The 16,433-nt window shown below is 41.7% G+C and overlaps 1 protein-coding gene across 7 annotated transcripts in view; it reads right to left on the reverse strand.

The window, feature by feature from the left end:
* UNC5D (unc-5 netrin receptor D) overlaps positions 1-16,433 on the reverse strand; it is a 482,399-nt gene that overhangs the window by 173,718 nt on the left and 292,248 nt on the right. For all 7 annotated transcript variants that reach the window (XM_053660062.1, XM_053660063.1, XM_053660060.1 and 4 more), the window contains exon 4: positions 5,440-5,543. In XM_053660062.1, coding sequence (XP_053516037.1) covers positions 5,440-5,543 — 104 coding nt within the window. The remainder of the gene's footprint in view (positions 1-5,439; positions 5,544-16,433) is intronic.

The following is a 16,433-nucleotide window of genomic DNA, read 5'->3' on the forward strand; positions in this document are numbered from 1 at the left end:
ACCAGGGAAGAGAACCCTGCGGCAGACACTAACAGACTTTTATCAGAATATAAACAGGGCCCTTCAAGACAACGAGGCAAGTAAGGGCCATGGCCAAAGGCAGGAACGTTGTAATGCAGTAGAGATCGCCTTCAGTCTTCCCACCTCCCCTTTTATATGCCCCTTTGCTTTTCCCCTGTGGCCCCCTCTCCATAACTTCAGACAGCCTATCCCCTCCCATCTCCTAGGACAGCAGCTAGCCCAGGCTCCTGGCCCTTCAGACCACAGGGTCCCGCTGCCGGCTCCCTGAGCCCCTCCACTCCCAAAACCTCGACTCCCAGTGCTCTGCTCTGAGTTTTATCCTGATGTTATCTATTTCCAATAAAGAAACAGAATTTACAGCAGATTTAAGATTAGCACATTAGTGAAAAGAGATTGTAATGCTAAAATCTCTATTCCTAAGGGTGTACTGGCAGACATTACAGCAAACATATAAGCTATCACTGGCTTGGGGCTCCCAAGCTTCCAAAAGTCTCGGAGAAACTAACTAAAATCAGAGTCTCATTAAAAACAAACAGAAACTATTAAAGAAAGAGGTGATTTGAGCTTTAAGGTTAGATTGGCTTCCTAGTGATCTGAGAGCTTGGACAAGTCCCTGTAGGATGGACGTGAAAACAATAGCTTTCTAGAATCTCTGCAAATTAAATGAAATAACATACAGAAATGAAACGAAATAACACACAGCACCGGGCACAGGGGCATTCCATTAGTGGAAGCTCTGTTCTTAGACCAACCACCTTCTCTGGTCACGTAGATGACTTAGTTTCCAAGGCCTGTCTTAAAGCACAAAGACAACTGTACAGGTCTTGTGAAAACAAGACTTTTCACAAGACTTGGACTTGGCCCCGACGTGCCTTTCAATGTGTCAGGCAGGAGACCTCCTAGGCTACTGCAGCAGAAAACCGAGGGCCTTGTGAGCCACCGTCCTTTCCAGGGATGACCCATGGGCCACCCACCCCAGGAAGTAGGCAGAAAGGGAACCAAGTGGCACAGTGGACAGGGTGACGCGGCTTGCCCGGGGAAGATGACTGAGTACATTTCACAGCGACAATTACAAAACCGATTGATTTCGGAGCACAGTCCCCAATTACTCTCATACCAGAGTCATTATCTGGAGAGTCCTCACATGATGGTAAAGAGCACGAGCACAAAGACAGACCTTCTGTGAGGTGAGGACCACACGACAGGCACTGGCAGGTATCTCCGCCTGGGAGATGCCGACTGTGGAAGGTGAAGAATGTCTTCCCTTCTCTTCCCTTTCCATTCTCTCAGCCTTCTGCTCACCTCTGCCTCCCCTTCCCCAGCACCACACATGTTGGTGCTGATACCTGCAGTGCAGGCTATCGCTGAAACCGAAGGGGCTGTAAATATTGGTGCGCAGATATAGGTGATGCCAACTCATAAATAATTGAAATTCCCAAATAACTCAAGTGTTTAGATCCGGGATGCTTGCCTTCATTAAGACGATGCTATCCGTGCTTGTCAGGGCTCCACAATAGCCCATTCCACAGTGTAGTTGAAGCACTTCACATCCATCCACAAATATAAAGTATAGAAACAAGGAAGCTGTCTCCCCTCCTTGGCTCAGAATTCATGTTTTTAAACCAAACTCCAGCCCCAGTTACTCATCAGAATGGCCCTCTTTTTGTCTGCCTGACTCTGAAACGTAATCTTAAAACTTATGCAGGATTAAAATGAAGAAAGTTATAGGATGTGAAATGGAGAATAAGAAGTGCATTGAGGTGAACAGAGTGCCCCCCTTCCAATTTCACGTCCACGTGGGAACTGTGCCTGTGACCTCGCTTGCAAATAAGGCCTTTGCAGATGGACCGTCACCCAGAGTATTAACACGAGGCCATACTGGATTAGGGTTGGTCCAAATCGGATGACTTGTGTCCTTATAAGAAGAGAGCAAGTCAGACACACAGAGAAGAATACCGCAGGGAGAAAGAGGCAGAGACTGGGGTGATGTGTCTACAAGCCAAGGGACACCACATACTGCCCAAGAGAAAAACATCAAAAAGCACCGTCTTTGAAAGCCCACAGGAAGAACTAAGGCTGCCTCCATCCTGAGTTGACTTCTGGCGTCCAAAACTGTGAGAGAATCCATTTTTTATTGTTTTAAGCTATCTAGCTTGTAGTCATCTGTGACAGCAGCCCTAGGGAGCTAATAAAGAAAGTGAAGCCCACAGTTTAGAATCCTGACAGGAGGGTAGGTACCAGAGAACAAAATATCCTTTCTCCTGGGTATGTGCACATTGAGTTCTCTCTCCTCTGTTCACCAAGTCTCCCAAATATTTTTTCAGTGATGCTTGCTTGTGTGGCTACTGGAAGATTCTGACAGCCTGTTCTGTTCTTATGGTTACAGCTGAAAAGCACCATTAGAAGCTAATGAAGATGGAAAATGAGTTGAATGAACAGGCCGAGCTCATTTGCCTTCAAGAACAGGGTCAAGAAATGTGGAGGGATGTGCAAAGAGCTGTTTTGAAGTTTAACCCAAGTTCAGCCTTTCCTAAGTAACTGAACAGACAGAATACTGCTGACTTCCTAGAGGTTAGCCCGCACCCCCAGGAATCCCTGCTGCCAACCACCACCCTAGAGAAACTTGAAGTCCCGTGATTCACAAATGCACCCCAGTCTCCAGAAAGCTGCGCACAGTGTAGATGGGTGTTTGGATGGGTGTGTGTGCCGGGAAGTAGGAGTGTGTGTGTATATGTGTATAGGGATGGGTGTGGGCATGGATGTGTGTGTATGTGCGTGTGTATAGGCTGTTGTGTGTGTGCAGGGGTGTGGGTACGGGTGTATTTCTGCCTGCATGCACACTCCTGGATGCATTTACACACCAAGGGGCATACTGTTCTTTTTGGCTATTTTCAGACTATACATCTTTCACAGTTCCTTCCTTTGTTCTCTTTTACTTATCTTTTTTATGTCTTCAAAGAGCAGATGGAGAGTGTTTTACTCACTTGCTAGTATCAGAATGGGCAAAAAAACCAACAAAATAAAAGTCTAATGGATTTCACAGTTTTGTCTGGGGCAGGCTCTGGTATAACCTCAAATGTTCATTGATACAGAAAACTAGTTTTCATTCATACTCAACAAAATATTTATTGAGCACTTGGATATGAGAAGCAGTGTTTTATTTTCTGAGGATACAGCGAGAGAAAAAAACAAACAAAAATGTCCCTCATGAAGCTTAAATTCTAGTGGCATAGACAGAAAATAAGCAAAGTAAAGACAGTATGTTTGTGATAAAAGCTAAGGAGAAAATGTAAAGCCAAGAAGAGAGCTTGAACACATATGCAGGGTCGTGGGTTAGTGACACATTCAATAAAGTGTCCAGAGCAGGCCTCACAGGGCAGGTGATATCTGGGCAACACAACAGCTGGGGAAGAATGTTGTAGCAGAGGGGCCGTCATGTGCAAAGGGCCTGAGGTACATGCATGGCTGGTGCACCTGAGGTGGAATGAGGGGGCCAGTGTGGCTTAGGGAGGTCAGATGCAGACTAGGAGAGGATGAGGTCAGAGGTAACAGCAGGCCAGATCATGCTGGGCCACACAAGGTGCCGAAAGAATAGAGACTATTCCCTTGAGTGCATTGAGGAACTTTTTAAAGATTTTGCACACAGTTAGCCCTTAAATGGCTGCTAGACCTTTTGTAGGTCATTGATCTGAGCATCAGTTTTCTTGCTTTTAAAATGCAAAGGCTGTGCCAGGTAAATATCAAAGTTCTCTTCCAGCTGTAAAAATTGATTACTAGACATCTGAGAACGTTAGGTTCCCACAGGCAGATATCTAATAAAAACATGACCTTCCTCCCTGTTTCACGGCTCTCATGTGCTGCCAGAGTTGATGGCTGTGACCCAGCACAGGCTTGGAAGGCCTCCTGGCTGCAGGCACAGCCGGTGTGACACGGGCGAGGCATCTTGACGCATGAAGCATTTGTAAGTGGGGATTTTGAGGGATGGGTAGAGAATGTAGCGCATGCCCAAATGAGGCTCCCAGGGGCGCTCGGGGCGTCCTCAACGAGGCTGACACGCTCACCTGTGCACAAACCCCCCCCCCCGCTGCCTGCCCCTCTGCTCAGGAAACTGGGGCACACTCTGGGAAGAACAGGGTGGCAGCCAAAGAAAAGAAAAAGGAAAGAGAAAATCGAATAGCTTTGTTTCACATCAAATCAGAATGTAAAAAATAAGCATTTTCCTTTCTAATCATTTCATACCATGCATGGAATGTTCACTTTAATTTTCAAGTCTGTTTACTGCGCGTTCTGCTGAATCGTCTGAACTTTGGACGGTGCCCACCCAGCGTTCTTTTCACCTCAACATGCTGCTGTGTGTGTCTCTTTGTTCCCCTTCATTTTTCTGCTCCTTTGTCTGTTCAACTATGGAAGCCCACAGCAGAGTTAGCTAAAATGGGAAGTAGAGTCTCCTGTTGTATTGTTTATTTGATTTTTTAAAATACCTCTTCTTTTCGGTGAATAGCCCATGGCCCTAAGGACAGTTTCCTAGCTTCCCAGAGGGGAGCCATAATAATTCTGTAACTCAGCTCAGGCCCATGTTCGGAAACTTCCCATTCTACTAGCATCCCCTGTCCTTCCGCGTGAACCCTGCCCCCACCAAAACGGCCTTAATAACGTATCCCTAGCTCATCAGAACATCTTCCAATAGTGACCGGAAGGTGTAGGAAGCCTTCCCTACTACCCTACTGTCCTATTATTCCACTTGATTTTAGCCAAAAGGCCAAGAAGTGATGCATCCTATTACTGATAGTTCTATTTTTGCAATATGACTGAAGTGCTAGAAAACATGCAAAAAATAAAAAAAAAACATTAAAAAAAAAACAGTGACACAGCATCGTAGATGCCTTGCCTGCAAGGAAAGAATAACAGATCGCAGACCAGTGGCCCCATCACCTTTCATGTCACGTCAGCATAGTGACTAACGCGTAATAAACACTCATTAATGTTCCATGAGCAAATGAAGAATGAGCTCCTGCAAACACCACTGAAACTTGGTAGCACCAGGGCCTCCCTCCTTCCCTGGGCACTGACACACATGACCTTGCCTAGGAAGGTGCAGACTGATCCATAAGCCACACGTATGTCAGAGTGTCCAAAGTCACTGACTGAGGACACAGAGGGTGCCCCCTACATGATCTGAGGTCACCAAAAGCAAGAACACAGACCAGATCCTACGCAGGCTGCCTAGCAAGAGCTTAGTGTCAACAGACACTAGTCAAGAGGCAATTTTCTCTTCCAACGTATTTCCTTCACCATCTTTCTCATTTGGGTCCAGACAGCAAGGAGGCCAGCCAGAGGCTGCTCTGCTTCACACATGCCACCACACAGGACTCCACCCTCCCTCCTGGGAACAGGCCTGGCCCCAAGTGTCTGTCTCACCTCGGCAGCAGGGACGCCCTCTGGTGGCCGGCAGTGCAGCACAATCATGCCTTCAATGGGAACCTCTCTTCCCTGCGGATCTTGCTCGAAGTTCTTCCGTAAATCTGCAGAGAAGTGTGAGAGGCAGGACACTTAGCTCTGGGGCCAGGATTTTTCACATTTGCTCCAAATACAATAAAATAGTGAGCTTACTGTCATGACCTAAATACATACCAGAAAGCCACTTGCTTCAGGACTTCTAGAGTGAGAGAATCGATTTCCCAAATATGCACAAGTGCATTTGAAATAAATCTTAACAAAACTGTTCCTAATGCTCTGTATTGATGAGAAGGATAAAAGATTTACTGGGGAACCGGGAAAACAAAACTCATCATTTCAGGAGTCTTTGCCAGCATTATCTGCTTAGCAACAGATGACACCCTTGGCCTCACAAATTGCCATCCACAGCTATTATTACGCAGTTGAGATGCATGTGATATTTTTTTATTAAGCAAATAATACATTATTAATCTGTAACCTCTGCCACTCCCTCAACCTTCTAGCAGGTTCTAGAAGATGATAATAGAGTGAGATCACCTATTGGTCTTTTATTTGTAACCAGGGAAAAGGGGCCACATCAAACCACCACCAAATCTGTGATCTATCCAATCAAACACCTAATTAAAAAATACGATGCCCTTCAAACACAAATGCCGGGTATCTGTGTAGTGCCCTTCATGGAAGGCTTGAGGCACTTTGCAAACAAGCTGCACTATTAACCTTTTACACATGGAAGGAAGCTGCTTGGAGAGGTTAATTGGCTTGTCCGTGGTCAGGATGCCTGCCAGTGATGGGGGAAAAAAATTCACGGAGCTTCCGGACACCCAGTCTGTCTGCTAACCAGCAACACTTTCTTAGAAAAAAGGACGCATGGGCAGTTCAGAAAGGGCTTCATTTGCATGGCTGTCCACTTGAGCCTAGGCTTCATTAACAACGGCGCAGTTGACCTTTGCTTCCTTTGAGGTGTAATAACAACACTGATAATTTTACAGCAGCAGCTAAATCCTTGCAGCCTCTTGGAAGCCTGGGAGAGCAGAGCTGAAGAGTTTTACCAGTCCTCCTCCATGCAAATGATGCCCCCTCCCTCCCTGACCAGGTCTTTTCCTTCAATTGAGTATCTCAAATTACAGGCTGTAGATTTATTGATTTAATTTTCTTCAGTGCTTACAATAACATGAAATATGCTCCCTGTAAAGAGCAGAGCTCCCGAATCAGTTACATCTTTATACATTTTATAAATACATTAAGCTCGCTTTTTAGCAAGTCAAAAACACTCGATGAATAACAAGCACAGCCATTCATGTGTGCGCTTTCTTTTGAATTTTACTCTTAATGTTTTCCCTCCCAGAGGCAACCCATGCCTTTTGTCAGTTGTGTCATGTATTTCAGAGATCTTCATGAGTACATAGGAGACGGAAGATCCTAAAGAGGCTCGCTCGCGCTGCAGGCAGATGGCAGGATTTATCTTCTCAGTTCTCCGTCTTCCCCCAAACTAAAAAGCCGGCTCCCTTCTAGTGGAAATCTGCACCCATTCCCAGCCCTGATGATTCAGAACTCCTGACTCCAGGTGGGACGGCAAACTGTGAATGAAGGGACTGTGAGGAAACCCCAGAATAAAAAGAAAAAACCTCACCACAAATTCTCCTTTGCTCTCCAAAACCAGGAGATCTTTGAGTCAAAAATCTCTTTTCCACATAGCTCATGTATCGATTAGGACTATATCAAAATTAGTCTGTCATGCACGGAGAGTGACTAACAGGAGACCCCCGGTTTACTGGTGGGAAGGTTGGGCTTTTGTGGCGAATTCTGTCTGGTGTGTTTGCCATCCCCCGCCGCCATGTTTTGTTTTTTTAAAGGAAGGCTCACTCACTGGTGCTAAATGAAGATTGCACGTTGACAACGGCAAATAATCTGTATTCAACCAGGAGAAGCACAGAAAAACCACCGTTCGATAGATAGATAATTACTATGCATATACAAAAGGAAAGCCCTCTGTTGACACTGGGATATTGGAGAGTGTATTATCATCTATAAACAAGACGCTGGGAAATTTCTAGTAGATGTCACGCAGCCGTGAGACTGAACCCATCCACCCTCTTGCTTTTCCCAGTTGACTCTTGAGATCACCGGACAGTTCCGGCAAGAAGCACCTAACCACGTCTCCATACAGAGATACAAAGGCGGATGTTGAATGTCACACCAAGTGAGAAACCCACATGTCACCAAGACTGGCGGCCCTGCACCTCGTACTGGCACCAACATATCGATGTTTCTGACTCCCATGGCAAACACGGTTGACAAAATTTAGCTGCTAGCTACTGAATGAAAGAAAACTTATGGAAATACACTCTTAGGCTCAGATGTAAATGCTTCCAATGGTACCTCGGATTCCCACCACAGGTCACCCAACCTAACTCGTTTCTAAAGCGGGAGACTAAATACGTCTATCAATTGTGTTAGTCCCAAGGCTTGAACAACTCACATAGAAATCTAGGAAACTTCTAAGAGTAGGGCAAACATCCTCAGCCACATAAAAAGAATTATCATAAAAACAAAGGAGACAGACCACAGAACTGAAATTAAATGGCTTCTTCTCAAGATAAGAAACAAGAGGCATTTTTAAATAACATGTAATTTAAGTTCTTTAAAGTTAAAAGGAAATAGCAACTGAGAATCTAGAGTAGGGACTTATAAATAGGATCACATCTGAGATCAAGGAAACTGCCACTAAGCGGGGAAAAAACCCTGCTGAATTAGTAATATATCTATCAGAGAGATAGTAAACAGCATACTGAATATTGCAGAACACTGATGAAACAGAAGACAGGTGGATCAGTGAGGATCCAGGCAGTAAAACAAAGCACACCAGTTGTTTAACAGAAAATGTTAATGTAAAGAACTGGAGAAATATAAAAGGCAAAAGGGAAACTGCTAGAGGCAGGAGAGGCAGCCCCCCGCGACCCCGAGAAGAGGGGATGGAGGAACAAAGAGGAGAAGTTGGGGATGTAGAACTTGGAAGCTCAGAGAGAAATCACATGTCCAAGGAGAGGCCAGTGTTGGTGCTGGTGCCTCAGAAGTTAAGGAGTCCAGCCCCAGACCTCTGAAGGGGGACTGCCCACCAGCCTAGTGCTGGCATCTCCAGGGAGCCTGAGAAAGCATATAGTTCTAGAAGCATATGAAAAAATAAATTGGAAATAAGAAGCAACTACCATTTCCAAAATGAAGAAACTCTGCTGGGAGGGTGAGTCAGGGACAGGAAATGAACAGGAAGAAGTATCCTTCTTTCCTCTCCACGTGGCCGGTCTCCTCGGGCCCCCGATGGGTGGAACCCTGCAGGAAGCCCGGTTCCCCACCCCAAGCTTCATGAACTACAGACCAGTGGTCGGACAGACGGGAGACAGATAACAAATCCTAGCCTAAGAAATTTCCTCTCCTAGAGGTCTTACAATTGCTTACTCCACTAGATCGAAGTTCCATGAAGGCGGCCTTCGTGCCCGAGATGTTCCCCTGTATATTCCCAGCTCCTAGTGAAAGTCAGATACGGGGCAGGGCCTTAATAAAATACATGTTGAATAAGTGAGCTAAGAGAAACATAATAAAATAATGAATTAGCAGGAGAACAAGATGAAATAGATAACAAAAGGTAAAGGTGAGATAGAGAAATACAATATTCACTATAATAGACATTTTAAGAGACAAGCTGAAAGCTATGATCACCAATTTAAAAATGATGATTATTCTCTGAGCTGAAAAATGGTCATTGAATACATGGCAAAAATAGTTTTAAAAAGAAAAAGGTACTAGGTATATCATAGTTGAAATTTTAAATTTTAACAAAATCCAGGAAAATTAAAACTAATAATTTTACGGGTTTCTTTGTGGCAAATAAACAAATAGAAGTAACAATTTCATGGGCAGGAAGAATTGATACCATTAAATTTTTCATACTATTTAAAGCCATCTTTAGATTCAATGCAATCTCTATTAAAATTCCAATTTTTCACAGAAACGCAAAGAAAAAGTCCTAAAATTCACATGGAACCACAGAATACCCTGAAGAGCAAAACAATCTTGAGAAAAAAGAACAAAACCAGAGGCTTCCTGGTTTCAAACTCTAATACAAAGCTTTAGTAATAAAACGGTATGGTACAAACATACAAACAGATACATTGACCAATGAAACAGTTAAGATTCCAGAAATACACCATCAAATATACAGTCAAGTAATATTTGCCAAGGAACCCAGTGTATTAAATAAGAAAAAAAGAGTCTCTTCAAGAAATGATGTTGAAAAGCTGGATATTCATATGCAAATAAGTGATATTTGGACCCCTAGCTTACAACATTCATAAAAAATAATTCAAAGTGAATTAAAGACTTTAATGTGAGACCTAAAACATAAAACTCCTAGAAGAAAACATAGGAAAAGCTCCTTGACATTGGTCTTGACAATAACTTTTTTTTGGATATGACACCAAAAGCACAAGGAACAAAAGCAGAAATAAAATAGCATCCCTATCTCAAATCCAAAAGTTTCTGTGCAGCAAAAGACCAACAAAGTGAAAAGGCAAGGTACAGAATGGGAGAAAGTACTTCCAAATCATGCATCTGATAAAGAGTTCATGGCCAAAATGTATAAGAAACTCATTCAACTCAATAAGAAAAATAAAAACAGTCTCATTTTTAAAAAGGGCAAAGCACCTGCATAGACATTTTTTTCCCCAAAGAAGACATACAAATGGCCAACAGGTACATGAAAATATACTTAACATCAGTAATCATCAAAGAAATGCAAATCAAATCCACAGTTAGATATCACTTTACTCCTGTTACAATGACTATTATCCAAGAAACAAGAGATTAGTGCTGGTGAAGACATAAAGGACACAGAATTCTTACAGGCTGGTGTGGCTCAGTGGACTGAGTGCCAGCCTGTGAACCAAAGGGTCCTGGTTGGATCCCCAGTCAGGGCACAGGCCTGGGTTGTGGGCCAGGTCCCCAGTAGGGAGCATGCAAGAGGCAACCACACATTGATGTTTCTCTCTCTCTCTCTTCCTCCCTTCTTGCTCTCTAAAAATGAATAAATAAAATCTAAAACAAAACAAAACAAAAGAATTCTTACACACTCTTGGTGGGGATATAAACTGGTACAGCCACTATGAAAAACAGTATGAAGTTTCCTTAAAAATTTAAAATAGAACTCCCATATAATCCAGCAACCCCATTTCTAGATGTGTATCTGAAGGAAATGAAATCACTATCTCAAAGAAATATCTGCATCTCTGTGCTGCAGCATTTTTCCCCAAGACATGGAAACAACCTAAGTGTCCACAGATGGATGAAAATGTCACACACACACACACACACACACACACACACACAAACACAGATGTGATTTAGCGCCTTTTACCACAACACAGATGGCCCCTGGAGGCACTGTGGTAGGTGAGGTAAGTCGGAGAGAGAAAGGTAAATGCTGAACGATCTCACATATGTGTGGACTCTGAAAAAGCTGCGTTATACAAACAGTGAGTACATTGGTGACGGCCTGCTGGGGTCTGGGCGGGGAGAGAGATGGGAGATGTCGGTCAACAGGTAGACCTTCCAGTTACAAGATGGTAAGTTTAGAGCCCTCAGGTACGGCATGGTGACTGTACTGAATGACCCTGTACTAAATACGGGAAAGGTACTAAGAAAGCAGGTGTTCAATGTTCTCACTACAAAAAAGTGTCACTATGATGTAATGAAAAAGTTAATTAGCATTATTGTAGTAATCACAATATGAACATGTAATTATATTACACCACCTTAAGCTTACACAATGCTATTTGGTAAATAGATTTCACTATTTTCTTGAAAAAAGTAACTGGCAATAAAAAAATAATCAGGCTATGACTAGAGCTTTTTTCTGTATTAGTGTGTACCAGAGTATAATTTATCAAATCTATTTTTTAAGGAGTTTGTTTATTTCTAGAGGGAGGGGAAGGGAGGGAGAAAGAGAGGGAGAGAAACATCGCTGTGCCAGAAGAACACAGACTGGTTGCCTCTCGTATGTGTCCTGACTGGGGACCACACGGCAACCCAGGCATGTGCCCTGGCCAGGAATCAAACCAGCGACCTTTTGCCTCTTTGAATGACATCCAAGCAACTGAGCCACAAAGTCAGGGCTTTTTTTTTTTGAGGAAAAAACATGGGCACTACTTTTCTAGTCCCAAATAAGTTACTATTCGTGAGCAAACTGACAATAGTCTAAACACAATCAAGCCAGGAAATTCTAATAATTCTCACATGTTTCCTGAAAACATCTTCTAAAATAAATACATAACAAAAAGGCACTGGAAATAATAAACTAAGTAGTTGGAAGTTGTGGTTTTTAAAAATATGGCAGTAGGCAATGAAAACCACTTAAATATAAATCTGAATACTTTTTATAATATATACAAATATTTATGTAAGGATCCAAAAAGTCTGGAAAGAGAAATGTATAACATCATGAATATGCATCATAAATAACAAACAATAAACATTTATTATTTTTTTTTAAGATTTGATTTACTTATTTTTTAAAGAAGGGAAGGAGAAAGAGGAGAAACATCAGTGTGTGGTTGCCCCTCTTGCTCTCCCTACTGGGGACTGGGACTGCAACCCAGGCACGTGTCCTAGGCTGGGAATTGAACCTACAACCCTTTAAGCCCCACCAGCCAGGGCCGAACAATAAGCACTTACACTGTGAGCGCATGTGTTCCAGAAATGCTCGAGGCAGTTCTGCAAACCACGGAAAAGGGTGGGGCCGGAGCCTTGAGTATCTGGTTGAATTCTGGGACTGGGACTTACTAATGCTTCAATAAGTATCTTTATCTCTCTCTGCCCCAATTTCACCACCTATAAAATCAGAATAATAATTCCTATTATAGTGTTTGTGAGAATAAAATGCTAATATATTCAAAATCCTTTTAAGAGCACTGGAAGCATAATTCACTTAATAAAGGTCACTTACATTACTAAATCCTGTTACAAAGCCACCATGAGGAACAGTGTGGTTTGTCATAAATCAGATACACAAATTAGTTATAAATTGAGCGTTTTAAAAAAGACAATCAAAACCAGTAAGTTAGGGTATGATAAAAGTGACATCAATTAAGTGGAAGAAGGTATTAGCATGCCCTTTTGGAGAAAAAGATAAAGTTAGATTTATGTCTTATTTTATAACCAAAATAAATTCCACCTTAATCAAAATACTTTCTACACAGAAGCACAGCAATATGAAAATATTTATTGGCTCTCAGGTTGGGGAAGGCCTTTCTAAAGCTAAAATGGAAAGAAGAACAAACTCTAAAGGTACATACTGGTTGATACTGTCAAAATTAAAAATCAGTTTTATCTAAAACATTAGAAGCAAAATTGTAGTCAGTCTTATGAGCCTTAATAGAGAAACAGCACTTAGGAGGCAAAGTGAGAAGGATAAATATCCTAAAATAAAACGGCAAAGGGGCAGGGAAACAGAATTTACAAAAGAAGAAACACAAATGGCCAACAAAGATATTTAAAAGAACCAATATCAATATTTATTAAAGAAATGTCAACTTAGAAAGCATCAATATGTCCTTTTACTCATCCAAACAGGCTTTGTGTTTCTTTGTTTTAAATAATTTCTAGCATTAGAAAGAGTACGGGAAACCAGACAGTCTTACACATTGCTAGAAATAATAAACATGAGCAAATAAAAAGCTGAAATATGTGTCAGAATCACTTTACATGCTCACTTCTATGTTCCTTACCTAACGAATGAGCAGACAATATGTGGTATACCCAGACACTGGAATATTATCTGCCAACAGAAGGAAATGAAGCACGAATCCATGCTACAACATGGAGAAATCTTGAAAATGTGCTAAATGACAGAAGCCAAACTCAAGAGGCCACATATTAGATGATTTCATTTAAATAACATGTGCACAGCAGGCGAATCCATCCAACCAGAAAGTAGATTAGTGACGGCCTAGGCCCCAGGCAGGGGCGGTGGTGGGGAGAGGAGGTAGGAGGCATCACTGTTATTGAAAACAGTTTCAGTTTCTTGTGTAATAAAACGTCCAAATCTGATGCTGGCAACACTTGCACTACTCTGAGAATACACTAAACACTATTAAACTGTACACTCAAATAGGTGAATTAATCACAAGTATAATGGATTATATCTCAATAAAACTGCTATTGAAAAGAGTTCATTCCTATGATTCAGTAATTTACACTTCTAGAATTTTTAAAGAAAATTAGATAGCTATATGAAAAAATGTATAGCAATATGGCATCAACCATCATCCATGACGCTCAACAATTGCTAACAACCTAAATATTTAATAACACAGCGATCGTTAATACCTTCTGGTTCTTTCATATGATGGAATACAATGCAGACAGTAAAAAGATATGAACTACTGATGTACGTGACCACATCAGAGATGAATCTGTAGAGAACAACGCTGAGTGAAAACAGCCAACGCCCAAAACTTATATTTTATATAACTCAATGTTTACATAATATTATTTAAATGACAACAATTTAGAAATGAAGAACAGACACATGGTTACTGGGGTTGAGGAGTGTTGAAGGCAAAAGGGAGTGGATGTGTCCACAAATGGGCAACATGAAACGTTCTCCGAAATGCCGCAAATGTCCTGTATTCTGACTGTGTCCACCCAGGTCAGTTCCTCAGCTGTGATGTGTTATTTCTCCAGTCTTACACTACATCACCATTGTGAGGAACTGGCTTCAGATACATGAGACTTCTTTTTATTATTTCTTACAACTGAATGTGTCTACAATTATGTCAAAAATGAAAGTGTAATTAAAAATATTTTAAATTTTGCAAGTACATGTTCGAATCAATTGCTAAATGAGATAGAAGAGTTTTTAGTGAAAAACCTCTATCTCTAATGTATTTTAGTAAGACTTGTCTTCTTCCAAATGGAGCAATTAGATTTTTATAGCATGTATCTGCTTCCAAATAAAAGTAGATACATCAGCATTAAAAACTTCTTTCTGCAGGTATCCATCCTCTTAATTTACCTTCAGGTTTTCAGTAAATGTGCAACAGCCTCCCTCATTCTCTCACCTTGCCAGGCAGTGAGGGATGCATCACTTAAACTTGACACAGGCCATTCCAGCCCTCCCACAGCATATGTTTCAGCAGGGAGGAGAGACATTAAACAAGTAATTATGAGGTAGGTAGATGAGAAAGAAGCTAGAAAAGTAGACAGTTCTGTAAAAATGTACCACAGTGGGACCCATCTTAATCTAGCGAGTGATTCCAGGAAAGTTTCTCAGAGAAAGTTACAAGGAAGCCGAGGCAGGGTAACCCACAGGCCTACACAGCGCGAACCACACCTCATTTACTGTTTCAATCAGACGTTTAATGGCTTAATTTTTTTTAAACATCTATATGCTCGCTTGTTCCTTTCTTGCAAGTCTCTGCAAAAGGCTTGCCTCGCTACCTCTCTTTCCGCAAGTTATCACACCACATAAGCACACTCTGTTATTAGACTTGGTCTTCTATTCATAAACACCTAGAGGGTGGAATAGAAATAGATTTCCACCTTCTGATCTCACTTATAGTCACACTCGCGTGGTCTACGGGAGGAAGAAAAATAATAACTGTCACATCGTTTGGTATTAGGGAGCTGAACCAAACGGCACAATACACATCAAAATTGATGATCTAAAGATTTTAAAATAGCACTTGATATGGGACTACTATATATAAGATAGGGAAAGACCTAAAGAGAAACCACTCAACATTTCAAAGATCTATGACTGGATGATTATGGGTATATTAATTATCATCTTCATTTCTTTCTATAGTTTCCAAAATTTCTGGGATGAACATGAATGACTTTAATAACCTGGAAAAAAGAACAATGCTCAGAAAACTTCTCTTTCCTATTTGTTGCCAAGATCCTCTTTCTCTTAACTAGACCAAACGGACTCAGCGGCCAGGGAAGAAATGCATTTGGTTTCTTTTTATCGTGCAAGTTTCACTCCCACAATGTCTATTCAAGAAGGAAGCAAGAAGTGCTATATTTTTAAGTCTTTGGTGAATTCTAAAATATTCTTCTACAATTTGATTTTTGTCGTGGGAATCTATGTACATGAGGACAAGAATTTTCATCTGTTTTCTTCATGGCCTTGCCTCTAATACCTGGAATGGTATATAGTAGTTACTCATTAATCAACATTTATTGACTGAATGATTGAGTAAGCTTCCATTTAAATTAATCTGAATGTTTACTATAAATACATATACGATTAAGTCTCCAATCGGTAAGATGACGAGGCAAAGCAAACACATGGATAAATGTACAGCCAGGATGTTAGAGTAACACATACTCATTCTCACTTTGAGTGTATGTGTGAATAATACTAATTAAACATCCGCCCTGGTCAGTTTGGAGTATTAGCATTGCACCCCACTCCTGCTCCTTCCTCATCTTGCTGCCGTATTCAGCTGTGCAGCAGAATGCCAAGGCCAACGACAACTGGAAACAAGAAGATCAGCAGGGAAGAGGAGGGAAAGGGGATGGAGCCAGGCACTGGACTGACTTGTAAATCATGTAATCAGCAGCGTCATCATCCAGAGTCAGCAGTATCCGCCAATGAGTAGTGCATGTGGGGCAAGGCTGTGGGAAGCAGCGGTCTCCTTTTCCTCACCCCCTGCCCTGCTTGGCCTTTTTCTCATTTTCCTTTCATGCGACTATGTTAGAAAAGTCATTGTAGCACAAGAAAATCAATAAAAATTCAATTGCGAATAATAGTTCTTTGCAGCTCAGCAACACTAGGGAGTTATCGGCTCATTCAGTGTTCTGGCAGTTAATGCAATGAAATAAAAATAATTTACTCATTCAAACCAAATCAGCCAGTGAAAAATCATAGTCATTTTTTAAAAAAAGTAGGCCTGGTC

This window comes from Artibeus jamaicensis, unplaced genomic scaffold (genome assembly GCF_021234435.1).
Source record: "Artibeus jamaicensis isolate MK-2021 breed Jamaican fruit bat unplaced genomic scaffold, CSHL_Jam_final scaffold_833, whole genome shotgun sequence".
NCBI lineage: Eukaryota > Metazoa > Chordata > Mammalia > Chiroptera > Phyllostomidae > Artibeus > Artibeus jamaicensis.